Source organism: Scophthalmus maximus, chromosome 12 (assembly GCF_022379125.1).
Source record: "Scophthalmus maximus strain ysfricsl-2021 chromosome 12, ASM2237912v1, whole genome shotgun sequence".
Taxonomy (NCBI): domain Eukaryota; kingdom Metazoa; phylum Chordata; class Actinopteri; order Pleuronectiformes; family Scophthalmidae; genus Scophthalmus; species Scophthalmus maximus.
In genome coordinates, this window is record NC_061526.1 from 12,000,175 (window position 1) to 12,026,035 (window position 25,861).

Genomic DNA, 25,861 nt, shown 5'->3' on the forward strand with positions numbered 1-25,861 from the left:
TTTCACTGAGAACTGAATGCTTCAAATGCTTCTGCTAATTTAGCAATTTTGGAAAACGTGTGTATAGTAAACTCTCGTTTCCTTATTCTCTAATCTTACACCTACAGCTGCATCGAAGAAGAGCAACGGCAGCACCGCGTGGACATCTATCACTGCCTGGGAGTCTTTTCAGCTCAGGCACTCGCATTTGCTTGCATGTTTGGAGATAAAGCTGCGGGTAACGTTTATTACCAAAAGCTACGAGAGGTCAGCACATGGACTCTGCAAACTTGTATTAGCCACTGAGCACCTTCCAGTGACATTCAGATGGCGCTTTAAATTTGTGATGAACACTTTTTTAAAGTTTCATGTACAAAGCGATTTCATTGTTATTGAGGTCAGTATCTATTTTATAAATTATACCAGCGATTTTTAAATTCCATTAGTGAACCGGTCTTAAAGAATCTTAATCTGATGGATAAACCACAATTGTGAGAATTCAGATAAGAAGCCACTGTACTCTAGCCACATGCAGCAGTGGTCGGGTTAGATGACCGTTTCATCTATAGGAAATGGGTATTAGTAGAGCACAAGTGTGTGTGTGTGTGTGTGTGTGTGTGTGTGTGTGTGTGTGTGTGTGTGTGTGTCCTGAATAGAGCTCGACCGGTTGGCCGATAATATCGTCCAATATTAGCCTTTCACAGACATATTGGTATCGGCCGATATTTTAAGAGCCCGACCGATATTATCGGCCAACTGATTTGAGCCTTTGCATATCCATTTATGTTAACATTGCATGTAAAATAAATGTTTGTTATAATTTCTATGTATTTGGTTGCATTTGTATTCTCAATTTATAGTTATTTATGATAAAAAACTGAGGTCATTATACTCGGCCCTAAACACCTCAGAGAAACATTATCTGATCATATAGTTACTTTGGATGGCATTACCTTGGCCTCCAGCTCTACTGTGAGAAACCTTGGAGTTACCTTTGACCAGGACATGTCCTTTGACTCACACATAAAACAAGTCTCTAGGACAGCCTTCTTTCACCTGCGCAATATCAAGAACATTAGAAACATCCTCTCTCAAAAGGATGCTGAAAAACTAGTCCATGCTTTTGTTACTTCTAGACTGGACTACTGTAATTCATTACTGCTAGGATGCCCCAATAAGTCTGTGAAAAGCCTCCAGCTAATCCAAAATGCCGCAGCTCGAGTTCTGACAGGAACTAGAAAAAGAGATCATATTTCTCCAGTGTTAGAATCTCTGCATTGGCTTCCTGTAAAATTTAGAATAGAATTCAAAATACTGCTCCTAACATACAAAGCCCTTAATAATCAAGCTCCATCATATCTTACAGAGCTCCTAGTTTCATATTATCCCAATAGATCACTTCGCTCTGTAAATGCAGGATTACTTGTGGTTCCCAGAGTCTGTAAAAGTAGAATGGGAGGCAGAGCCTTCAGCCACCAGGCTCCTCTCCTCTGGAACCAGCTCCCAGTTTGTGTCAGGGATGCAGATACCCTGTCTACATTTAAAGTTAAACTTAAAACCTTCCTTTTTGATAAAGCTTATAGTTAGAACTGCTCAGGTGTTTAATAAACCATTTCTTTATTATGCTGTTATAAGCCTAGACTGCTGGGGGAACTTATATCATGAGCATCTTTCTCCCTCTCCCGTTCTCTCCTTCTCCCTCTTTCTCTCCCTTTATATCTCTCTCCTTCTCCCACCTTTTCAATCTCTCTCTCTCTCTCTCTCTCTGCCCCCATGTATCTACATTACATGTCACTAACTCTGTTTTCTCTCTCCCCTAGTAGATCTGACCCCAGATCTGCAGGATCCAAACCCGTCATTATTATTATTACTATCATTATTATTAATAACATCATTGTATTTATAAGTATCAGTTTTCACTAATTATAAGTATCAGTCTGGTAGAAATTAAAGCAACTGTTATACTACCCCCCCATCCCCCGATATGTTTACAGTACATGTCACTAACCCTGTTTGTGTTTTCTATCTCTCCTAGTGTATCTCTGACCCCAGAGCTGCAGGACCCAAACCCGTCATTATTATTATTGCTATTATTAATATTAATATTAATATCATCACTATATAATGACAACAACGTAATTGTATTTTTTAATTATAAGTATCAGTCTGGTAGAGATTACAGCGGCGGTTGTACAACTGTCCTCTCTCTCTCTTCTCTCCTACTGTCTCTCCTCCCACCCTCTTTCTGCCCAACTCTCCTCTCTTCCTCCTCTCTCTCCTCACCCCAACCGGTCGAGACAGATGACCGCCCACAACTGAGTCTGGTTCTGTCAGAGATTTCTTCCTGTTAAAAGGGAGTTTTTTCTCTCCACCGTCGCCAAGTGCTTTGCTCATTGTGGGATTTGTTGGGTTTTCCCTGTAATATTGTAATATTACTGTAAAGTGCCTTGAGACAATGTATGTTGTGATATGGCGCTATACAAATAAAATTGAATTGAATTGAATTAAAGTTTATGGTTAAACTAAAATATCAAACCTTAATTACGTGTCTTTGCCTTAAAGGTTTGATAACGACATCTTAGGAATCATTGACAGATTTAAAATATATATATATATATATAAACTGTACATATATATATATATCGGCCAATGTATCAGTATCAGGAATCTTGTACTCCAAATATTCAGCATCTGCATCGGCCCCCAAAAGTCCATATCGGTCGGGCTCTAGTCCTAAACACGAACTGATTCTTAAGTTAGAGGCATGGAATTAATAATGGTTTAACGTAAGAGTTTGTAAATAATTTACATGTTGTACCATAATATATCCATATTGTGATTAATATGACTATTCAAGGGGCTCTCACCCCTGGAAACTGAAAATAAACGATTACCCAAATAAATTGTCGATACACTTGCTATGGGCTCTCTCTCTATCTCTCTCTCTCTCTCTCTCTCTGCAGCCCATATTGCAAACTATGTCATTAACTCACAGACTGGTTTCTTTATGTGGTGTAATTCAAAAGTCTTCCACTCATTCTTGCCTAGACTTTGTTGTCCCATGCATCGACTTAGAGAGCGCCACACCCCAACTCTACCTTGAATATAGGGGCAATTTATATCATGAGACCAAGGAAACATGAGTTATTCTTCGTCTGTGTTTTGATCCTGTTGGCTGCATGCTGCGGTGCCGTTACCTGCGGATCCGGACGACAGGCGCGTCGCGACGGCGCGACGGGGACTGCGCGGACTCCCCGGACAAACCCGCACCGACTCGTCCTGACACTGCGAACACATCAGCTGGTTGTCCTGGGCTTCGCCGACCCTGCTGCAGCCCGTCTGCTCGCCGCCGGCCTGGATCTTCATACCCGCGCCCATCCGACGGACCAGCCGCATGTCCGCACCTCCCGCCTCATGCTCGAGCATCCTTCCTCACCGGCGGCGGCGGCGGCCACACCTGTTATTACGCACGGCTTTCGCCGCGTGTGAGGGCGTCAACTTCTCCGAGCGGTGCCCGCGGCATCTTTAACTCCACCCACCGCACACTGCTGCGTTGTTCAGACCTGCCCCCCCCCCCCCTCGAAGGGCTCACCGACGCCTCCGCTCCATCGCGCCAGCCTCTCCCGGTCCAGCGAAGGCTGGCGGTGTTGCGGCGTTTACGCGCGGCGGCAGGCGTGGCCGCTTCACGTGGTCCCGGAGATCGCATTGTCGAGTTCCCGTGGGAATATCCGTGGTGCCAAGATGAAAAAAATCGTAGTATAAATTCTCTGTTGAGTACTAGAGATAATCTGTGAATCCTAAAGAGTATAATAGCTGAAATACCGATTCAAAGAGGACATCACAACATAGTTATAACTCCTATAAATTCGTCATGGAAGGCCACCTAAATGACAAAGTCCAGTTGACTCATATCAGGCCAGTCTGCCCTGGAGAAGTAGCTGCTCAGAGGGCGTATTGTAACTACAAGCGACTATCACCACCACCACCCGCTCCCGGCGAGAAACCACAAGAAAACTTGCATATAGAACCTTCAAGATTTTAGCTGTATACTATATTTGGATATATTTATGGCCTCCAGTGAGCTGATAATGCTCCCCCTGTTGTTTGCATAATCAGCTACATGGAGATGTGATGTGTTTGCTGCCATCATCTGATCAACTTGTAGAAGGCGTCCAGCGGAACAAACTCCTTGATCTGTTGCATTGAGACCCACCAGCATAAAACACATGCCGCAAAGAATGTTGTTCTGACTCTAGTAGACCCCAGAAATATTACAATCACAATATGTAGGTCAGACTGAAGGCCATCACAGGTCTGAAACTTGTTGACAAACAACATTGACATCGGGGACATTGGGACTTCATTTAGTTGCTGAACAATCTGCGTTTCCTACCGATTCCTTACTGAAAAGAGGAGAATCTAAACCTAATTAGAGCAAGTGAAAACTAAATGACAGACTCTATTTGTATATAACTGTGGCTTCCAGCCTTGGCACTGTAGAATACTCAGAGGGAGAAAACTCTTCAGTTGAGGAAGGCCCCGCATGGCTCAAGGGAAATAGCCCAAATCTGTCGGGTAATAACTCAGCTACTGCAGAAATTCTTCATACCGGTTCCACATTCACAAGCAGAGTGTAGACCGGACAGCTGAGCAAGGCCCAAAGTGTGCATGTCAACTTTTGTGTGTTCAGCTTGGTTGGACCTGGAAACTATTTTCCTGAGGTCTGGCAAATATTGAGCATTTCAAACAGGGTTCATCCTTCAAGGAATTTTTACTCAAAAGCCGATTCTCCCCTTCAGGGAGTCTGTGCTACATAATAGACAGATTAAGACAAGCACAGAAAGTAAAAGGAAGATGGCACCATACTGCAGAGAACAAATTCTGACCTCCCTTCTTTTTAAAAGCTCTGACCATCGTGATGGGTGATCAGTCTTCATCTCTGACTGCAGCATTGCACTGTGACCAGTCCAAGGGAGGTGGGAAGGACCACCTCCTCAGTTGACAGTACTGTCTGGTACTGGGGGGAAAAGAAAATCTTGTGCACTGTAAGATTCAGCTAAGGTTAGCTCCACGAGTTAGTTGATAATCCAATGGAGCAGGACAGTTGGTTTCATTATTACATACACTGTCACGCCGACCACTACTGCACCAAATGTAAATCAATCCGCAGCTGAAAATAGTCCCAAACATATTTACATCATGCTACCACTTGAGTGAGGTCAAAGAACTAAAGTGGTCAGTTGTATTAGGAAAATTACTGAAACTTTTTTTTTTACTTTACTAGAAAATGTATATATATATATAGAGAGAGAGAGAGAGAGAGAGAGAGAGGAGAAGAACAACAGAGTGAAGTCTGCACCCCAGCACTAGGTGGCACCGCAGTTCGTCAATTCACTACTTCCTCTGCAGGTCCTCCCTGTATGGAGACCTGGCCATCAGACAGTGGTCTGAATACCTCAACACAAAACCACCACGTAACTGATGCGCTGTGATTTCTGACAATAGTTTGAATTTATTCATTCTGTGGCCTCAACCTGTTACCTCTATAATTCTATTCAACCTACACAGACCGAAGATAGTCAGAACTTTCGTGGCCTTAGACGATCTCGGTGACGTACAACTGCCACACTCTTTTTTGGCAGCGTTCCGACCATGTTGCATTTCTAGTCGTAGTTCTCAGCATCTGGTCTTGCGTCAGCACTTTCCCCAACAGTTGAGCTAAAGTTTGTTGTGTGCTGAGTTTACATGTTGTCTCTTGTTTACACCAGGTGCTGCCTTTTCTTCTTCTTCAGCAGTCTAAGCACATGCACGGACTGTGACTTACTTCAGTAGTTATTATCTATTTTTAGCCAACAAACATTGAGTGAGTATGAAGGAACCAGAACGGGATATAGGCAGCAGCTACAAGCCAGGCTGGGGTTGGTTATTACAAACAAATACTGATTGTAAGTCGCTTTGGACAAAACTGGTGAATGATCACAGCTACATGCCAAGTGTATTTGGACTGTCAAGCGGCATTCTGGAGGTTTTTAAATTCTGCATGTTTCTAATTACAATAGGAAGCTATTTGAAGGAACTCATCCAGCAGCAAACTGTTTACTTCTATAACCTGTGCTCTGGTGCTTTGGCTCCAAGGTACAATGTGGTCAATTAAAGGTGACATATTATGCTCATATATTTAGGTTCATACTTTTAATTTGGGTTACCAATTGAAACATTTTACATGCCCTCATTTTCAGAAATTTGTGTTCTCATATTGCCCATTCCTGCAGCTCCTACTTTCACCCTCTGTCTAAACGCCTGGATTTATTTTAGCCCCTCATTCCGATAAATCCTAGTCTGCTCTGATTGGCCAGCTGGCCCAGTCTGTTGTGATTGGTCAATCGCTTTCGAAATGAATAGGAAATGTCAGGCATAATGGATGGGAGACACAAAGTTCACGACATGTATTTGTTGACTAAACAGCCTTTAATGACCATATTAATACAGAGATTATTGTTTATTATTATAATGGAAGAAATACACTTAGTGAATTGTTAGCACTCATGAAAAGTCTTTACAAACTGTGTCCTTTATGTGGACTTTGTTGCATTAAATTAAATTAATCAAAATCTTAATTCACTCTGTACTGAAAATAACAAAACACAAAAGCAAAAAAAAATTATAACTGAGCACGAGCCCCAAGCATTAACTGCTTGTTCAAACTTCAGAGGAGTAATTTATGTAACAAAGAATTGTGAGTTTGTAACAGGGATGCCTGTAAACAAGATTAGTTGCATCACTTGCCATGTCTTTCATATCCCTTTAAGTTCCGAAATGAATCCCCCTCTATCACTAGCAGGAGATCAATTATCAACATTATTGGTGGCTAAATTCCCATCTTACATGTTAATAAGGAGTTGACATGCAGATACTTGGAAAGAATAGACAATCTGCAAAGGCACCCGTGAAGTGTGAAACAAACAGGAACACCACCATATTTAGAGAAAGCAGTAGTGCATGTAAAAAAGATAAGAGGCTTGTCTTAAAAATGGGCGTCTAAAATCACGCAGACTTGATCATCATTCTGCTGGCCTTGGCCGAGTATGGCGCGGGGCTTTTCCAGGTGTGCCAGTGAAGGCCGGATGACCAACCGATGTGATTTCCAGAAGGGTGCCAGTCACCATTCAGGCTGGCCGAACCACAGCGACTGTACCACCAACCGCCGCCCTGAGAGGAGGTGCATTCCCTTTCGGCAATGTCGCCGAAGATGCACGGGTCGCAGCCGTCGTTGTCACGGTCAATAGTGCTGAAGCCGGAGCCATTCTGGTCAATGCCCGCATAGGCGCCACGGATGGCGTCGCCTTTAAACAGAGGTGCCGGTTACCCAAGTATGTCATAAACACATTAAAATGTAGTGCAATAGAAGAGTGATACATAGTTGAAAAAGGAATGACATACTCAGTGATGTCGGGATTAAGTTTGCAAGTATTAACTTATAGGTTTGTCATCATTTACTACAGGTCCCACCAAAGCAAGCAAGGCTGCACTGAACTGCAGGGTTCAGCAGGGTTTATTTCCTCTGCCAAGGAGGTGATGTGTCTGTTTTTTTAATAGCATGATAACTCAAATTGTTATGTACAGCTTTGCATGAAAGCCATGGTAACAGGTGATTTGATTTTTGGGAGGAATCCAGATCCGCTCAGGTGGAGATGGGAATGCAAGTAAACAGCATATAGGTGGGTGGGATTGCTCAACCTTGGCAGAGGTCTTGTGCTTTTGTTATTTGTGAATGTAAAATTTAATTTGAAAGAAAAATAAAAAGCTATCGGGTGTGGGATTTTATCGCAAGTACACAAACATGAGCATTAATGTTGACACGACAAACTGTCAGGAGGTGAAGCTGCTGGATTGCTTTACCCCACGAGACAAGAAGGAGGGTGCTGTTGTTTGAGAAAACAGAGCTGAAGTCCTGCAGATTTGGCGCTAACAGCAGATTGAACCAAGTGAAAGTCTCAGGGAAGAATTACTTCTTACGTGACAGAGGGAGCAAATGTCTTTAAAGGGACACAAGTCATGTTATTGGAAGTATCTCAGGACAAGGAGTTGTTCCCAAGATAAGAAAAATGAAGATTAAAAACCTCCTTCATTTTCTTCAAAGTTAATTTCAAAATGATGTCCTCAGCTCCGTTTAAGCTCTGTAAAAAGGGGGACAGAAAAAGAAAGAGGTACCTGCGTTTCCTTTGTATTTTCCGACATGCAGTTTGAAAGCTGCTTTCTCACTTCCCAGCCTAAACTTTTTGTACTCGGCGAAGACGGCGCCCTCCTCGTGGTCCCACAGGTCCACCCGGAGGGTCCACTTCTTGGACTTGTTCCTGGTCACGGAGAAAACCTTCCTCAGGCCGAGCCAGTGGTCCTCTGAGGGAATCGGCAGGGCACAGAGAAAAAGGATTTACAGGTGCATCTGCTATGTCTTTGCCCTCGTTTACACCCAAATGCTGTGGCCCAGAGCCAAAGGGGTTTGGCCCCTTTACAATAACAGTTGTCTTGGCTGCAGGATGAATGTGTGTATTTTTGTTGCCTGCAGGTTGAACCAGGTGAGAATTCATTCAGGAGTCAGGTGAAAGTTTGACCTGGCAATTTGTTGCTTGAATGGAGTGGCTGTTTTTTCCCCACATAGTGCTTCAGACCAGGTGTAGTTGGCACCATAATCCGTTATAGAATGTGCACATCGCTCTAAAGGTGCAATTTATTTGAAGATTTGACGCTGGATTGTGTCAGCTGTGTGTCTCTTTACTCCACATTGTGAAGGAAAGCAAGTGACACGAGGGAACTTCGGCCAGTGTCAATTCAAAAAAAAGTCCTTTACAGTCCATTGAATATCTAATCCTTTAAGTTCTCTGTTGTTTTGTATTTAACAAAGACCTTCCTGGGATATTTACATTCGCTGTGTGTTTTCTCAGGCGTGTCGCAGTCTCCACGTGTTAGTTCTAGTCTGACACTGCTGCTCAGCAAGATAACCACTTTTAAACCCTCGCAAATAATGAAGCGCACAGCAGCTAACACCACAGTGTAGTGTGTTACTTACCTGTCAAGTTTCCAAAACCATTTCTATATGCTGCCCACTCTTGGTTGAAGGAAACTGCTCCTCCGCTGCGCCTCTGAAGCACCATCCAACCTCCATCTGGACGCATCTCACAGAACACCTGAGCAGGTAGTCCATGGAACACATTGAGAAAACCAGCTGATAGTTTTGAGTATTATTTAAGTATAGACAGAAACAGGAAATGACTGCTCTGTTCTTGTGTCTACCACTGTCTGAAATCAAGGACCCATTATTATTTTTTTAATCTGAGAGAAAAACATGCCTTCTTTATCATAGTAAACTGCAGCTTCAAACTGCTTCGGACATAACGTGTCATGCTCGATACCTTTAACTGGGTCTTGGCGCCGGGCGGCTGGATTACATAAACCCCACTGGATGCTTGCGGTGACAGAGCCTTAATCTGTGTGCAGTCGGTTCCTGTGGTTTACACACGACGAGGTGAAAAAACATAACAATGATTAACAGCCAACATCAATATATGGTATCTTGTACCTTCCGTGATATGGAATTATGTACTGTATGCAATCATAATGTGCTCTGTACCTTGAGGAGGACCTTCTCTCTGCCATGCCTAGAAACACCAGAGTGTTAAAGTGGATATATGCGTAATGATAGAACAATACAGCCAGAGCTTGAGAGAAGACTTGCTTTTGTAGGAAGTATATCAGAGAAAGTAGAGAAGGAAGACATTCAATAGAGGACATGTTTATGTAGTTACCTCAGCCTGTTGTGAGAGGCTCAGGAGACATGCCAAGATGAGTCCACAGTAAGCAACCAGACTGAGAGACATTTTGACCTGAGTTAAAAAACGTTACATTTTTAGTTCTGTCATTTTCTTGAGGAAATGTAATCTTTGACCTCAAGCGGACACGACAATATCACTTACAACTCAACCCCTCGTAAGAAGACAGAGTTATAAAACAAGAGAAACTTAACCTTAATTCACTTCACAACCATTCATCTCTCCAAACACCTTACCTCTGCGTCAGATGATCCTTGTATCCCAGCTCAACTTCCACAACAGAAGCAGCACCTTTATCACACTGACTTAACTGACCACACCTCCTCCGTCAATAACGGCTGTCACTTCCTGTGATGTCAGACCGGGGAGGGGAAGAGTCATGAGCAACAGACCTAGTTCCCACTTTTGCTCTTAAATATCAGGGTTGTATTTGTGCGGCACGCAACCTTCACAACTGCGGCGGTGCTTAAGCGTTTACCGGCTTGTTTCTCGAACCTTACCCACTCTGCCGTGCCTCTCAAAAGCAAAAAACATTCCATTCCTGGCCTCATGTCAAATAGGAAAAACGCCAGCTGTGTCGATGAGGTTTGATGCAGTTCTTCACAATGATGAGGTCACAATATTTTGCATGCCAGTTGCAAGTATTCACCCTTTACTAGAATAGAACATTTTAAATTCCCCAGCTCAATAAAATGACTGGGTTGAGGATGTGTCCAATGGGCTACTTGCACAACCATTTCCGGGTTCTACGTAGTACCGCTCAACTGTTTCCGGTCCGGTTCAACAATGGCGCTGTTTCGTTAGCTGATCGGTAACGAAGTGTCTGCCGCAGACCTCCGTGTGAGAGGCGACAGAGAAATGATCCAGACGTATGTTCACACGCCGTCATCTTCTCAGGTAGGGATGGGTCGGACACCCGTGAAAACTTAGAACGCCATTAAATTTCGATGACACCGAAAAGAGTGGGATGCAGCAGTGCTCTGAGTTCTTATCAAAGTCTATGGTTCTTCTTCGTCTGTTTTAAAAAATGTCTCGTTTTGGATATTGTCCTCCTCCTGTTCGACCGCATGAAGAACTTTATTAAAACATCCATTCGTGTTCATCCTTCGAAAACCATGTCATTGTGTGATAATGTGATGCATCTATGTTCAAGTTGAAAGATACAACTGAAAGGTTACAGTTGGCTGTTCAGGAGAAACCTTCCTGAAAAAAAAGATGCTACCAAATTCCCAGTATCCCTTTTTTACCCCGCCCACGTTAGTATTCATTCGTAATTTTTTTTTTTTTGTATTCCAGGTTTGAAGTTAAAAACTGTAAAGGGTGGCTCACGGGGGTTGGACTCAAAAGCACGAGACGAACGAACGCTGTGCAAATAACAGTGTCCTTTAATTCGAAGTTCAGGTTGGTACATAGGTAAGGCAGCCAATGAACACAAACAAAACACTAAGAAGGCTATTCAATTCAACTCAATTTCATTTGCATAGCGCCAAGACACAACATACATCATCTCGAGGAACTTTACATAATATGGTCAATATTACAAACTTATTCTTATAGCTAAACTGGAAAATCGCTGGGACGCTTGCATACAAACAAAGACTGACTAAATACACAAGAGGAGTGGAGATAATTGCACCAAGTGAAACGCACTAGGGCGGGGCAGACAATCACAGGAGTAGGAGACACACAATGGCAGGAAGCGGGGGCCTGAAACGTGAGTTCACCAAATCAAAAACAGGAGATGGGACTGAAAGGAACACATAACTCAAATTGCAGATTGGGACATGACAAAAACCACTGTGTTGGGCAACATGACTCAAAATGCAGAACTCTACATGTCGTTCTCCACCTTTGCAGCCGCCCTCTGTGAGCGGAAAAACCCCAAACCCTCCCCCCAAAAAATCTGAAATGATTTCCCTTATCACCCGAGTTTAATATTCATCGATTCCTTTTGCACTAGCTGGGCGAGAAATAATTTGTGGGACGTCCTCCTCTGTACAAATGATTACAGAGCAGTCTTCCTCCTCCATCCCAAAGCCGGCGTACAGTGGCTCGGTGAAAGGGCTGTAGAAAGTGTAAATGTGACTGAGTGTCCCGGAGGAGACGCTGTAGAAGGACAGGGTGCCACCCAGCCAGTCCAGAAAGACGCCGACCCTGTTGGAGCGACGCAGAGGTGCCGCTATCCTCACAGACTGGTGGTCGTGCTGAACGCTGTAGTGATCCTCGGAGCAGTACAGACTCCAGGACTGGTCTGTGTTGCCAAACGCACAGAGGTAAGGGCTTGCCCTTCGACGGATCCCCCTCGTCGCCACGGCGACATCCACCCAGCGCCCTCGCCACTCCACCTCCCAGTAGTGGCGTCGGGTGAGGCCTTGGTGACAGAGGACCTGGGAGACGCTCTCATACCTCTCGGGGTGGCCCGGGTGCTGCTGTATTTGCCTGACCCACGTCACCTGCTTCCCTCCGTCGTGCAGGAAGAGAGACTGGGCAGCTGTGTTTGTGTCAAACGTCAATGTGCATGCATCTGTATACGACACGGATATAGGGGTTTTCAGTTTTTCACTGCATTAACACAGTAGCAGGCGTCAGGGCAAAAAGGAACTGTAGGCTCCTGTTGACTCACATCAGATCCAGGTTTTTATCTGATCCAAGGACCAGATAAAAACCAAAATCCTGCCATCTGTTGTATGTTTGACAATACAACGCGTCAACCAAAAGTACAATCAAAACTAAACTCAGGAGGCAGATGAAAGAAACTATTTATTATAATACACAGAACAATTCAAAATCTTTAGACACATAGACTTTGCCATGTCAATTCAAAGATTCTTTTAGACCACCAGAGGCTCTTTTCAGGCAATGTTAAAGATTCTTAAGTTTTTCACTGTTGAAAAAACCCTTAAACAAATACATGGTAAAAATACATCACTTACATTTTTTCAGTGTTGATTTCAAGTAGCACTCTGCGTCATGGTCCACACTGTAGCCAGGGGGATATGTAAGAAACGTTAATCATTAATAGACTCTAAAATGAGTTTTATAGTCATTTATAGCTGGCCTTTATACCATCTGTATTTTACTCATATAATATATGTTTGACACATGTAAGATTTTTTCCTGTCCGTGGATCATGTGACCATGTGACCACATTCTTCAGGGTCATTGTTCATATTATTCCCTGTGGTTTATCGGGTGGGCATCACATGTGCTCCTGCTCTTAAAAACTCCACAAGAGATTTTACATATTTCAATTCCATATTAACAAAGCAAAGTGATGTTTTTCACTTGCTTTTTTTTCAGGTTGAGTAAACCGCTGTTTTTACCTGAGTTTTTCCAGTTTACACAGCGGGTTATCCCGGTAAAGAGAGATCAGCTTCACCCCAGAGTCCTGCAGGTGGTTGTAGCTGAGGTCCAGCTGCCTCAGGTGGGATGGGTTGGAGCTCAGCGCTGAAGCCAAAAAAGTGCATCCCTCCTCAGTGACTCCGCAGAAAGACAGCCTATGTTCACATACCAAAAAAACATTGTTAGCCTTGTTGTATTGTGCAGAGATGAGGTTTACATAATTTTACAATGATAACATTGAAATCCACAAGCCTTACCTGTTTGTTTTTACAATTCTACTTTAAATGTCTGTGTTTTTCTAAAGATTTTTCTAAAGTTTTCATAAAATGTCTTATTATCTTATTATCATCATTATTTAAAGTAGCTATATGCATTACTGGCAATCAAGGAAGAAAACTTTATGTTATGCTAAAGATGACTCTAAATAAAGCCAGCTCACCTTAATGTCTCCAGTTGACAGTGTGGACTCGCCAGCCCTGCAGAGAGCAGCTTCACCTCTGGGTCCTCCAGGTCGTTTCCACTCAGATCAAGTTCTTTCAGGTAAGAGGTGTCAGAGCAAAGGACTGAAGCAAAATCAGCACAGCATTTCTGGAGATTGCCCTCAGTTACCCTGTGGTTGGAGAATATGTTGTGTCTTAAATATCTGGAATTGTTATAATTGCCATTAGTTCACAAATAATTAGCAGACGGAGAACTGTGTCATTCCATTCATATAAGTTACTACATTATATTTGTGTCGACTGAACCCGAGTGACCTCACCTTAATGTCTCCAGTTTACAGTGTGGGCTTCTCAGTCCAGCACACAGCAGCTGTATGTCTGGACCCTGCAGGTTGTTTCCTGCCAGGTCCAGCTCTCTGAGGTGAGCAGAGTCGGAGCTGAGAGCTGAGCCGATGTGATCGCAGCATTTCTGTGTAAGGCCACACCAGCTGAGCCTGATAGGTACATTTCAAATTGAAATATTGTGATTTTTTTTTTAATACTACAAGTCTTGCTATAGTTTCGATCTATTTCCTACATCTTGGCAAAAGAAGGATTTGTGCTGGAAATCCTTTCTCTGCTCCTACATCCACATCAGTCTGCTCGTTTCAGAATTTGTCTGCCGAAAATTTGATAAATGCATCTTTAAACAACTATTTTTATTTATAATAATTCACAAAATCAGGACTGACCATTAAAACAAAATAATGAGATACAGAGCATTCTTGAGCAGCAGTTATGTCTTGCCATCTAAACAATGACATTGCCAAAGTAACCTGACGGGCCCTATACTGTAGCTCCAACAGCTGTAGCTAAAACAGCAAGAAAAACAGAGGAAGCACTGACCTGAGTGTTTCCAGTCCACATTGCGGACTTCTCAGTCCAACAGCAAGGTGAGCTACACCAGAATCTTTCAGAGTGTTGTCGCTCAGGTCAAGATTTTTCAGGTGAGATGAGCCTGTACTTAAAACTGAAGCCAGATCTTTACAGCAGCTGTCGATCAGCTTGCACTGATTCAACCTGCAGAAGAATATTTTACAAAAATAAGAGAGAAAGAGTTTTTCTTTTCTTAAAAAGATTACCCTGGAATTTCAAGTCCAAGCAAGAGATCTATGTTCGTCTGCAAAGAAGCAGCTTTAACCTTAGCGTTTCCAGCTTGCAGTGATGGCTGCACAGTCCTACACAGAGACCCCTTACTCCTGATTTCTGGAAGTCATTAGCACTCAGGTCCAGTTCTCTGAGTTGGGTCGACTCTGTACAGAGAGCAACAGCCAGTGCTTCACAGCAGTCTCCTTCCAGTTTACACTTATGTAATCTAAGAGAAAAAATGGTAAATAGAAGCTCATGTATAATCCTGACTTGCAAAATAGTAAAGCGGATTGTTCATAATTCAACAACATTTATGACAGCAAACAGCAGTAAACCTAACCCACCTGTCTTACAACCATAATTTGTACCGTTTACAGAGGTACTGTATATTGTGCAATGTTTTAGCCTCTCAATGTATGTTACTGACCTTAAACTCTTCAGTTTACAGTGTGGATTTCCCAATCCAACAGAAAGCAGTTTCACCCCTGAATCCTTCAGGCTGTTTTCACTCAGGTCCAGCTCTGTCAGGTGAGAGGAGGTCGAGCTCATTGCGATGGCCAAATCTGTGCAGCAGTTTTCAGTGAGGTTGCAGCAATTTAGTCTATAAAGACAGCACATAGAAAAAATGTGTTCGTGAAGGGATGAGAAAGCGTTCGGTCGATATGTAAAAGTCCTAGACTTGCTGCGATAATAGACCAAAATCATATTTGTTAGCAGATTAGAGAACGACTAAATGACACATACAAGTCGGACATGTATTGTCATGTGCGAAAACTCACAGAGCACGTGTGTATGAAATAATGACAGCCAGCAGCTTCACGACTCCTTCTTCTGATCGTATGTACCTCTTCAAGTCAAACTCCTCCTCTGTCGCCTCTGATGTCATCAGTTCAAATGTGAGCGCAGACCACTGAACTGGAGACAATGTTTTGGCTGCGAGCGTCCCAGAACTCACAAAGTTCTGGATCTCCTGCACCAAGGACTCCTCTTTGAGCTCACTGAGGCAATGGAACAGGTTCAGCTTGGCCTCTGGGTCCTCTTTGATCTTATTTTTGATAAACTCCACAGTTCTTGCAACATCCTCCTCTCCTTCGGCTTTCATGTCCAGTATTTTTACCAGGAGCTCCTGGTTTGACTTCAGCGACAGTCCCATGAGAAAGCGAAGGAAGAGATCCCAGCGGCCGTCCTTACTCTGTAAGGCTTTCTCGATGGCTGTCTTGTGAAATTTGAACACTGACTTGGGGAGCCATCTTGTAGACATCCGTTTCAGGTATCCAAGAACAACATTGTCCCTTCTTTGCACGTAGGAGTGATGGGCGTACACAGCTGCAAGAAACTCCTGAATGGTTAAATGTACGAAGCTAAAAACTTCTTGCCGTCTCCTTCCATCCATCACAAATACCTCTGTGCAAACTCCTGAGTAGATAGTCGCCTCTTTCACATCCATACCACATTCTTTCAGGTCAGCCTCATAGAAGATCAGTTGGCCCTTCTCCAATTGACGGTAAGCCAGCTCTGCCAGCTTCAAAGCAACATTAGCACTCTCCATTGGGTAGTGACCTTCTATCATCCTGTCTGTCTGGCACAAAAGGAGATATGCGTACATCTCGGTCAGGGTGTTGGGCATGCCTCCTGTCAAGTCGTCACGCAACATTTTCTTCATCACAGTGACTGTGATCCAGCAGAAAACTGGTATTTGACACATGGTGTAGAGGCTCCTTGATGACTTCACATGTTTGATAATTCTGATGGCCAGGTTGTCATCACGCAAACTCCTCTTAAAGTACTCCTCCCTCTGTTCATCAGTAAAGCCCCTGACTTCTGTCCACTGGTCTATATGTTTTCGCGGGATACGGCTTGCTGCGACAGGTCTGGATGTGATCCAGATGAGGGCGTTACCGAGCAGATCTCCCGTGATGAGGTTCGTGATCAGGACATCCAATGAGGCTGGCTCTGTCTCGTCCCTCAAGACCTTGTTGTGCTTGAAGCTCAAAGGCAGGAGGGTCTCATCGAGGCCATCAAAGATGAACAAGACTTTGCATTCTTTCCCGAGTGTCTCAAGGGTTTTCATGTCAGGGAAGAACTGGTGGAGCAGCTGCATCATACTGTAGTCGCTTTCCCCTATGTTGGGATTCAGTTCACGGAAAGGAAGTGGGAAGATGAAGGTGATGTCCTGATTTTCCTCTCCTTCCGCCCAGCTCAGGGTAAACTTCTGCACACAGACAGTTTTGCCCACTCCTGGGATACCCTGGGTGAGCACAGTTCTGATTCGCTTCTCTTGGTTGGAGTTGGGTTTAAAAATGTTGCTAGATTTAATTGATGTTTCCTCTGTTGTTACATGGTTGAACCTCTGCTGTCTGACCTCACGCTCCTCGCTGAAGCCTCCCCAAGCTCCTTCGATAAGGTGCAATTCAGTATAGATTTTGTTGAGGTAGACAGTCTCCCCTTCCACTGCATTCCCCAAGTATATGTTTTGGTACTTTTCCCTCAGAGTGGATTTCAGTTTGTCTCGGATTGCATGGTGGTTGGTTTCTGTTTGGAGAACACATTTCAGTTAAATTAAGTACAGTTGACCCTTAAACGTGTGTCTCTTCATTCATGGCTGTGTGGATCTGTTTGTGTGCGTGTGTGTGTGTGTGTCTGTTTACCTTTGCCTTTTTGATTGCTTGGAACTGATAAAGAAACAAAGAAAAGAAATAGGCGTTACGTGCTCCAGCTTTTTTTGTATTACAAACTAACCAAACAGTTAATTTCTACATTTTAATCCTGGTTTACCTTCCTCATACTTCTTCTGTAATGTTTCAGCCCACAGTTTTAGTCTCATCCTCGTCAGTTTATCCACCGTGACAGTAACGGCATCGTCGTAGCCATATGTCCGAACCAAAACATCCACAGTGCCCAGCCTGTCCACCCCATCAAGCTTTGACTTTGGAATATGAGGGAATCCGTCGTTAACATCGCTGTAAAGAAACCACTGGAAGGTCCTCAGCTCATTATCAACGAGTTCCTCTAAAGTTTCCAAGAGCAGCTCTGGGACACGCGCCATACCTGTTCTCCATTCAGATCACGTGATAAACCAGTCCTTTTGTTGTGTGTCCATCCTTTGTCTAAAGTAAGATTCAAATGCACAGCTACAGTTTCAGTTTTGAGTTGATGAAGGCTTGTGTAGCTTTCTTCTTGTTACGTCATTTTACTGTAAGAGCCTCGTTCCTGTCCCACATATCAGCTCTTATCGGCTAAACAAGTTGAACCCGTCCAGTCACGTGGGTGATAGGCAAGTATGGGGGGTACCTATGAAAAACGGTGAGGTTGAGAGAGTATCAACTGGGTAGTTCATTATGCAGCCTTTACAGTTTTATTCTGTCAGCTCCACAGTGAGGTTTATTCAGTATTTTGGTGACCAGATAAGCCAAAATAAAAAGATGAGCCGGAATACTGTAGCCAGGCTATGGTACAATGTTTACAGTATGCAAGGCATAGCTCAGTGATTACTGCCAGCAGTCCAAAGTTAATAGTCAGCAACATACAGTACATGTGTACTTCCTGCAAACCTCTTTGGATTTGCGTCATAGATAAGAATAAGGACTATAAAGAGTTAGGCAAACAGCTAAATATCACTGTGGTTCTAAAAGTAGACACCAATAAAATGTCTATGAAAGAATGAAAGAGGGTGCTTTAATTGATATAGTCTGTTATAACTGCTGTGTAAATAATAATCTACTTCAATATAACAATTAAATGCAGTTAATAAAAATGGACTATGGTTAGATAAAACCATAAATCTCTCTGATGGCACCCTCATCTGGGTCATATACTATACAGTATTTCAGTGGATAAATAAATAAAAGAAAAATGTCTGCACGAATCAAAATTTTGATTCAAATCAGTGCAAACAAGTATTTATATTGCATAGGGTTGGGTTGTAATGATTTCAATGAGTATATTTATTGTATTTTGAACTTCAATTTTCAATATTTTTAATTGCTTTGTCTTTAATAAATTTCAATAATACATTTCATTAGTAGTAAAGGTGTTTGTGCCGATGTGTCCTTGGGCAAGACTCTTAACCCTAAATTGGCCCTGACAGCTGTGCCGGAAGTATATGAATGTTATAGGAAATAGCAGCTCGGTATGAATGTGTGTGTGAATGGGTGAATGTGAATTGTACTGTAAAGCACTTTGGTTGGTCAATAAGATTATAAAAGCAATATGCAAATGCGGATGAAATATAAGACATATATAATACAATACATTTCTATCTTTTTTTTTATATGATCCTGAATGAATAATGTGATAAAGTAAACTCAATACACTCAATTAAAATGTTACATGTAAATTCATGATGTCCACCAGTGAGAAAAGCTCAAACAAACATACATATCCTCATGTAATAAAAAGGCTGGTTCCAGGTTTGGCAATTAACAGACTTTATGATAGTCAGAATATCAAACATTGTGAAATTGTAGGAACAAAATGCCATAGAATTGCAACTATTGATAGATCAACCTCATTAACCTGTTAATTATTGATGTCAGTGTGTTCCTGGTGTTTCAAACTCAGACAGGTCGCTGTGTGACTGGTCGCCTGAGCCGTCATACTTCATCAGCAAAGATGATCTCTTGAAGGTGTGATTCTACATTAATACTCAGAATACTCACATCAAAATCAGCTTCATGGAAATTGTCTGTGTATCTTTTAGAGAATAACTATTTCATTTCAACAGAAATTATTTGTTGAATTTTGATGATGCTCTGTGTTACTCTTAAACACATTCACACAATAAAAACAGATAAGAACACAAACACTGATCATTGGCAATACTGATGAACACAGGAAGACACTGGGTAATATCTCCCTTCAGAAAGCAGGAGAGATAGGTGGAAAATGGGTGGAAATGGAGACCAGCAATAGTAACACTACCAGCAACCCACATCTTGTCTGCTGTGAAAACTTTGGTCAACCATTGAAAACAGACCACCCTCCCTCCCTCCCTCCCTCAGCTGCCTGGGAGGCTCTAGGAGGATCAGGTGATACAAATCCTTTGTGCCCAGGCAGGAGGTTTCCTGTCATAACATACAGTCAAATCCCTCATCCTCTGCTCCTTTCCCCCACATGCATCCAAAGGCTCCAGTCCAGATGTGTCAGAATATGGTTCCTCCAGAGCTTTGAGGACCCTGTTTATCTGAAGAACAAATGAAAAGATGACTACTATTGGTCCTTTCAGCAAAAAAATATTATTTGAAAAGGCATACAACAGATTCTTAATATCATTAAAATACAAAAACGGGACAGCTAAGTCCATTAAAGCAGCTGGTGTTATAGCTGTATTTTCACAACTTTGTCTTTCTCTCTGATACCAAATGATAGCAATAATACAACAGAATGAAAGAGTGATATGTCCAGGTCTACAATATAAAGTGCACAATGCCATTAACTCTGTCTATGTGACGCATTGTGTGTGTGTGTGTTTCATCATCAAGTCCATCCTCACCTCCTCCATCACCATCTGGTACAGCGTATCATCGGCTGTGCCCAGAAGGTGATAGGCTGTGTCCTGCCATCCCTCAAGCACCTGCACGCCTCCAGGACTCTGAAGCGTGCAGGAAAGATCCTAGCAGACCCCTCCCACCCCGGTACAAACTTTTCGAAATGCTCTCCTCCGGTAAGAGGTTGAGGTCTGTCAAGACTAAAACATCCCGTCAATAAAGACAGTTTCTTCCCTTCTGCCGTCAGCCCCCCCTTCCCCATGGACATTAACGTAATTCACCACACACACATTCCACCATCTGTGACCTAGAACCCCGCTCCAACGTACAGTCTCTGCCGGATCGTTGTGCCATGACGGTTTCTTTTGTGCCAAGTTCACCTCCTCCTACACCAGTCTTCTGTCAGTTTGTGAAGTTTATGATTGTTTGCCTGCAAACTGCCAGCCCGCTCTCTCAATCACTTTGGACACCTTCTGCCAAGCAACTACCTGGACCTGTCACCTGTCCTATCCAAACTCCAGCCAGTCGCCCCATTGCCAACTAACAATAACAATTATTTGTTTCACTTTACCTTTTGCTTGACATGTCTGCAATTGGGTTCGGCTTAAATGTGTGAAGAACCCAGAAACACAAAAAACAGTCTTTCCAATATACTCGCTCTTGTTGCTGAAGTACTGTTTTATTTACAGAAACGTGTCTGTACAGTTGTAGGGGACGAGCATTTTTCTTCAACTCGAGTGAGGATGATGTTTTGTTATGTTAGCAAAAGTAGCAAGTGACACAAACTGTCTTTAGCACCTTTTGGACTTACCCTGGCTGTGAATTCACAGGGGGGACAAGACAAGATAAAGTGTTCACAGAACCGAGACGCAGTCTTCACAACCTCCAATAAAGCTCTCACAGAAAAACCATGAAAACAAAACACAAACACACCTTAACCACTATCCCAGGGAACGCCACACGGCACGGGGAGCTGTGAGTGCATTTTTAAAACGGATCCATTGTTTTTTCGAGTTGCTTGTGCTTGTATTTCTGATTCAGAATTTGAAATAAAAATTGCTGAACAATTCCTGAAAGCAAATTTAACTCCGTGTGGCAGTGTCGAGTGTGGCTGCTTTAAAGTACCTAGAAGTTCCAAATTTAAGTTTCTGAAAAAGAATCGATCAATCAAAGTCTTCTGACCTCAGAGAAGTCTCCCCTTTCTGCAGCCTGAATTGCATTCTGGGCGATGTAGTTGCGTAGGACGACACGGGGGTTGTTGCTGTACATCACACTGAGCCTCTGATCTTTGATGGGAGACAAGTCACTTGTGCCATCATCACACTCTTTGGTCAAACGCCTCCTGTTATTTCAACACAAGAAAAATTACAAAATAGAGTCCTGTCTTAGTTCTTGGTTAAATTTAACCTGCAATAGCTTTTTTTTGCCAATATTGGAATTATATTTGAGTCCTGTTCTTAGCCACCTGATGAATCTCGACTAAATTTCACCATCCTTTTAACTCTTTTAACAGAAATAGACTCAGTGTCTGTGCATAAGGAAACTTTAATGTTAGAATCATTAAGTAAAGGTCAGATTCAGCTTTTTTACCGTATATCAAGTTAAATACCGCCTCCCAAATTCTGATATTAATGACATTTATAGAACATGCCACCTGTGAGTGAGGTGACCATTGTGTTTCTCTTCGTAAAAATTGTTTTTTTTTCTCTTCTTACCTGTATCGACTAACCCAGCGGATCCAGTCATCGCACTGCTTCTCCTTAAGCTCGCCTTGATCCGTCTCGAGCAGCTCCTTTAGCCGGCCCATCCGCTCCAGCTGCTGGGCCACAGCCGGGCTGCCTGCCGCCATGCTGAACATAACCGGATTGGTTTGGGCCATGGACAGAATCATCGCCAATTCACTAGAAACAGAGACTATGCTGAAGACAAGTAGGGTAAAAATGAATGATGCTTGACGTTGACTACGCGTTGAGCTCGAGTGCTACATGCTGGTCCGTGTAAGCCTGCAATTGTCTCGAATGCCGAATGCAACAAAACACACGTTTCACTCACATATTCTCTTGGTAAGCTTTTTCCGCACAATGCTAGCATATAAAAGAAAAACAACATTAGATGACGAGAGAGATGCCTGATGATCTTTTTAAACATGGGTTACATGTACAATCATAAGGAGTATATGGTGGGGCAGCAGACACATGTTATTGTTATTGCTGCTCTATTAAGAAACACACATATCCCACCACCATATACCCCCTCACCGGTCATCCATAGTTGGCTTATTTGCCACCTTAAGCTCCTCAATGGAGGCACATTGCTGAAGGATGAGGTCCACCACTGGCCCCACGGCTTCCCTCTCACTGTCGCCATCCTCAGGCCAGGGGACACAGCACAGCAGGCGGAAGGTGTTTGTGAAATCTGCACCTGAGGATACAGTTGCACAATGACACTGAAGGAAGCATAGGACATAGAAAAAGTTGCATGATGACCATGCTGCTGTATATAAGCTATCAAGTTAAAGCTCCCTGACATTTGTGTTCCAGGTCTCTGTACCAGTGTTGTGCATGACACGCAGCAGGTCTGATATCAGCTCGCTGTCCTCCGCCTCCTCTCGGCGCACAAGGCCCAGCTTCCTCCTCATCATACACAGGTAGAAGGCTTCGTATGTGGTCATAAAGTCATCGAGGATAGCCCCTGCCTCAGCGACATCCAGCTCAGAGCCCAGCGCCTCAGCCAGGCGAGCCAGGTTCCAGCGGCACACAGACGGCTGGGCTTGGTACGAGTAGCGGCCTCTTTTGTCGGAGGCGTTGCAGATCAAATCTGGATCAAATCTGACACACGTGTGGGAGGGTTTTCATAAAAAGTAGAATGTGGTGAACCAGATGGAATGACATTGTTCTTATCGTATATCAAATATTATCCTCTGTCTTCTTTCTGTATGTCAAAACAGATTGCAATCTTACTGAGGCATAGTTGAAAACTATATATATGTTTTGGGTTTAACCTCAGTTAGAGTAGCAGAAGACCAGTTTTTTTCACATTGCAAGTAATCTAAATTAAAAGAAGACACACTGGTCAAGGGAATAAGTGCACATGATACTGACTTCCACTTTGAGCAGCTAACCTGTCCATGAAACCAAAGGGGCCATAATCCAGAGTTAGACCCAAGATGCTCATGTTGTCTGTGTTTAGGACGCCGTGGCAAAAACCAACACACTGCCACTTGGCCACTAGCTCGGCAGTTCGCGTCATCACCTGGGGATACACAAGTTAAATGTGACGATGAACACCGGCATAAATGAAACCAGCTAAAACAGAGACTGTATCCTGCGCAGCATTTTAAGCTGCATGACGCAAAAAATTCTCACCTCTCTGAAAAAAGCCATATTTCTATCTTTTCGGTTGCGATGAGCCTGCTGAACGCAAGGGAAGAAAGTCTCAATGACATAATCCAAGAGCTGAGAGCGAATGTCATTCCGCCCTGCACTGGGACCCTGCAGGCCTGAGAATTCATCTCGACCCATAAAGATCTCAAAGGATCCAAACCTTTATAAAAATAAAAAAAAAGACAAAGAGCCTTGATGGAAAAAACAGCCATACTTTTCCAGATCCCACTTTGACAGAAGGTTTTGGTATGCATTTTAGACCTGATGAAGGTCGGGGCGAGGCGCAGCACCACCGAGCAGCGCTCAGGAATCCGCTGGCCACTGTTGAGCGGATCTCTCATGACACAGAGGTCAGAGGTCACGATGGAGGCTGCACGGGTGCTGGGTATCCCCAGGGCAGCCATGGCCTCACTGCACAGGAACTCTCTGATGCTGGAGCGAAGCACCTTCCTGCCGTCACCGTCTCTGAGGGAAATTGCATAGTTGTCACACGTTTATTAAATTCTCCGCTCTGGTTAACCAGTGAATGAAATATGCTAAGAGTTGGCCTCCGTTTGCAAAATCTGACATGCAATGTTTTGTGTCAGCTGGGTAAATCTCTTCAAAAATTCCATAAAAAATAAATGGCCCATAGTGATAAATTAGACATTGTCAAAAGTGTGAAAAAAATGATTTTTTTTTAATAAAGTTGTTTCAACACTTGCTCAGGCATGCTGCTACAATATTGTACAATTAACGGGGCAATTTTTTATGGTAGTAGATATGTCCCAAGGCAAAACTTGCATCCATTGTCCTCTGATGGAAAAGTAACTCAAAGTCTACTAAAGAAAAAATCTATCCTCTGACAATTTTAAGAGCTGGAGTATGCTGAACGCCAGTGATGTTCTACATTTAAAAAATACCCCTCTACTGTTTTTTTTTTAATGGTTAAACATACTGTAGCCGACAATACTTTGGCTCAGGTGATCCTTATTTCATTCACAGCCAACTGTGCAAGTGCACTGCCACGTGGCCTGAAATGACAAACTCTTCCAGCACTGTGTCTGATAAAGCGTGGCAAGTGACGGGTGGAGTTGGCTCTGAGCAAAACTGAGGCGAGATGTGCCGAATCGAGTAAGAATCTTTCTGCCTCAAACACTATTATTACTTTGTGTTTAACAGAACTACTCAGCCAGTTGCACCAGCTCCCAGCTGTTAAGCAATGGGGGACAATGAATGCCAAGCGGTTAAGCTCTTAAGCAGCTCTTCCTTGGTTAGTGCAGTCACATAATGGTGGGGACTATAGGCTTGAGAAAAATGTGCTTTGTCACATGTTTGATTTCTCTTATTCTCACTTGGTGAAGGGGGGGGTGATCAAACATCATAGTTATATCATTGATCATCATAGATATAAGATCTATACCCTGTACCTTAGGTGGATTGTGGCAGGTGATGGTTACCCAGCTCCAAAATGTGTTATCTACAAAAGGCAGTCTGATGACTTAAATGCACAGTTACCTGGAGTAGGGTGTGACTCCTGCACCTTTAACCTGAATCTCCCATCGCCCGCGGCTGCCCGACTCGACCTCCCCCAGGTACATCGCAGCTCCGTCTCCCAGCTGACCCGCAAACAGCCCGAACTGGTGGCCGCAGTAGCAGTGCGCAGCGGGCTCGGAGCCCGGCAGCAGCCCGGAGCCGCTCAGATACTGCGCGCCCCGAGGGTCGCTCAGCACCTCCTGCTCCCCCAGGCCGAGCAGAGCCAGCGCCGACCGGGACAGGGCCACGAGTTCGGGACGGGCCAGGGGCTGGAGAGTCCGAATCCGTGAGAAACACGCCGCCGGGACCGTCCGGGACCCGGCCTCGCCCGAGTCATCCACCGGCAGCCTCCTCAGCGCCGTGTTGCGGAAGGGTAGGCGCTCCAGGGCCGTGGACCCGCTCCGAGGAGACTCCATGAAAGACTGAATACGCAGGACTCAGTGGAGACGTCAGTTGCTACTGATGCTTTGACAGAGTTCAGGAGCTTGCCTGAATGAGTGGGAGCCTAAACAAAGCCTAGGAGGCCTACTAAGAGTATTAAACCACAAATAAAAAAAGGCCTAGAGGAACACTTAATAACTCATATAACTCAGACTAGTAATAAAAACACAAAAAAATAAGAAAAAGTTTTTAAAAAAATAGATAAACTGTCAATTTTGTAGTCTTGAAGCAAATGTAAACGCGAGTGAAAAGAATTCCGTGTGCATTTATTGCTTCATTATTTTGGAGATGTTCAAATGATCGCCAGCAGGTGGCGGTAA

At 43.5% G+C, this 25,861-nt stretch overlaps 4 protein-coding genes across 9 annotated transcripts in view; all 4 read right to left on the reverse strand.

Moving 5' to 3' along the window:
• LOC118317943 (anoctamin-4) overlaps window positions 1-3,531 on the reverse strand; it is a 50,932-nt gene extending 47,401 nt beyond the window's left edge. Inside the window, exon 1 of one of the 2 annotated variants that reach the window (XM_035647131.2) lies at window positions 3,177-3,531. In XM_035647131.2, the coding sequence (XP_035503024.1) occupies window positions 3,177-3,405 (229 nt within the window). In that variant the 5' untranslated portion in view covers window positions 3,406-3,531. The remainder of the gene's footprint in view (window positions 1-3,176) is intronic. The other variant, XM_035647125.2, reaches the window with a different exon arrangement.
• A 2,897-nt stretch (window positions 3,532-6,428) lies between these two features.
• LOC118291673 (angiopoietin-related protein 5) lies at window positions 6,429-10,157 on the reverse strand. Its single transcript, XM_035620037.2, has 7 exons — window positions 10,043-10,157; window positions 9,783-9,860; window positions 9,608-9,635; window positions 9,390-9,481; window positions 9,047-9,164; window positions 8,191-8,376; window positions 6,429-7,322 (listed from the first exon to the last, which is right to left on the reverse strand). Exons 2-7 carry the CDS (start codon window positions 9,852-9,854, stop codon window positions 7,024-7,026), a joined length of 795 nt encoding a protein of 264 aa, XP_035475930.1. The 5' UTR covers window positions 9,855-9,860; window positions 10,043-10,157; the 3' UTR covers window positions 6,429-7,023.
• A 1,016-nt stretch (window positions 10,158-11,173) lies between these two features.
• On the reverse strand, window positions 11,174-17,919 carry LOC118291690 (NACHT, LRR and PYD domains-containing protein 12-like). Of its 5 annotated transcripts, none has more exons than XM_047336524.1 (11): window positions 17,492-17,918; window positions 17,365-17,388; window positions 15,562-17,248; window positions 15,144-15,317; window positions 14,769-14,942; window positions 14,474-14,647; window positions 13,909-14,082; window positions 13,588-13,791; window positions 13,130-13,303; window positions 12,740-12,786; window positions 11,174-12,330 (listed from the first exon to the last, which is right to left on the reverse strand). In XM_047336524.1, the coding sequence occupies exons 1-11, from the start codon at window positions 17,760-17,762 to the stop codon at window positions 11,738-11,740; spliced, it is 3,696 nt and encodes a 1,231-aa protein (XP_047192480.1). In that variant the 5' UTR covers window positions 17,763-17,918; the 3' UTR covers window positions 11,174-11,737. The 5 variants fall into 5 exon arrangements, with proteins under 5 accessions (XP_047192480.1, XP_047192479.1, XP_035475970.2 ...); XM_047336523.1 differs by having other exon boundaries at window positions 15,496-17,248; window positions 17,492-17,916; XM_035620077.2 differs by having other exon boundaries at window positions 13,588-13,758; window positions 15,496-17,248; window positions 17,492-17,913.
• A 1,003-nt stretch (window positions 17,920-18,922) lies between these two features.
• On the reverse strand, window positions 18,923-25,812 carry selenoo2 (selenoprotein O2). Its single transcript, XM_035645976.2, has 9 exons — window positions 25,083-25,812; window positions 23,847-24,050; window positions 23,568-23,745; window positions 23,324-23,454; window positions 22,753-23,030; window positions 22,461-22,623; window positions 21,918-22,103; window positions 21,385-21,544; window positions 18,923-19,898 (listed from the first exon to the last, which is right to left on the reverse strand). Exons 1-9 carry the CDS (start codon window positions 25,514-25,516, stop codon window positions 19,731-19,733), a joined length of 1,902 nt encoding a protein of 633 aa, XP_035501869.2. The 5' UTR covers window positions 25,517-25,812; the 3' UTR covers window positions 18,923-19,730.
• Window positions 25,813-25,861: the final 49 nt, after the last annotated feature.

What these genes read in the sequence shown, in the direction of transcription:
- LOC118291690 (XM_047336523.1), bottom strand. Translation starts at nt 17,762, where the DNA reads ATGGCGCGTGTCCCAGAGCTGCTCTTGGAAACTTTAGAGGAACTCGTT. An exon ending in AAGCAATCAAAAAGGCAAAG is followed by an intron (nt 17,249 to 17,364) that starts GTAAACAGACAC and finishes TTCTCCAAACAG; the next exon opens with AAACCAACCACCATGCAATC. An exon ending in TGTGGACTGGAAACACTCAG is followed by an intron (nt 14,083 to 14,473) that starts GTCAGTGCTTCC and finishes TGTACCTATCAG; the next exon opens with GCTCAGCTGGTGTGGCCTTA.
- LOC118291673 (XM_035620037.2), bottom strand. Translation starts at nt 9,854, where the DNA reads ATGTCTCTCAGTCTGGTTGCTTACTGTGGACTCATCTTGGCATGTCTC. An exon ending in TGGTTTTGGAAACTTGACAG is followed by an intron (nt 8,377 to 9,046) that starts GTAAGTAACACA and finishes CGATTCCCTCAG; the next exon opens with AGGACCACTGGCTCGGCCTG. An exon ending in AAAATACAAAGGAAACGCAG is followed by an intron (nt 7,323 to 8,190) that starts GTACCTCTTTCT and finishes CTCTGTTTAAAG; the next exon opens with GCGACGCCATCCGTGGCGCC.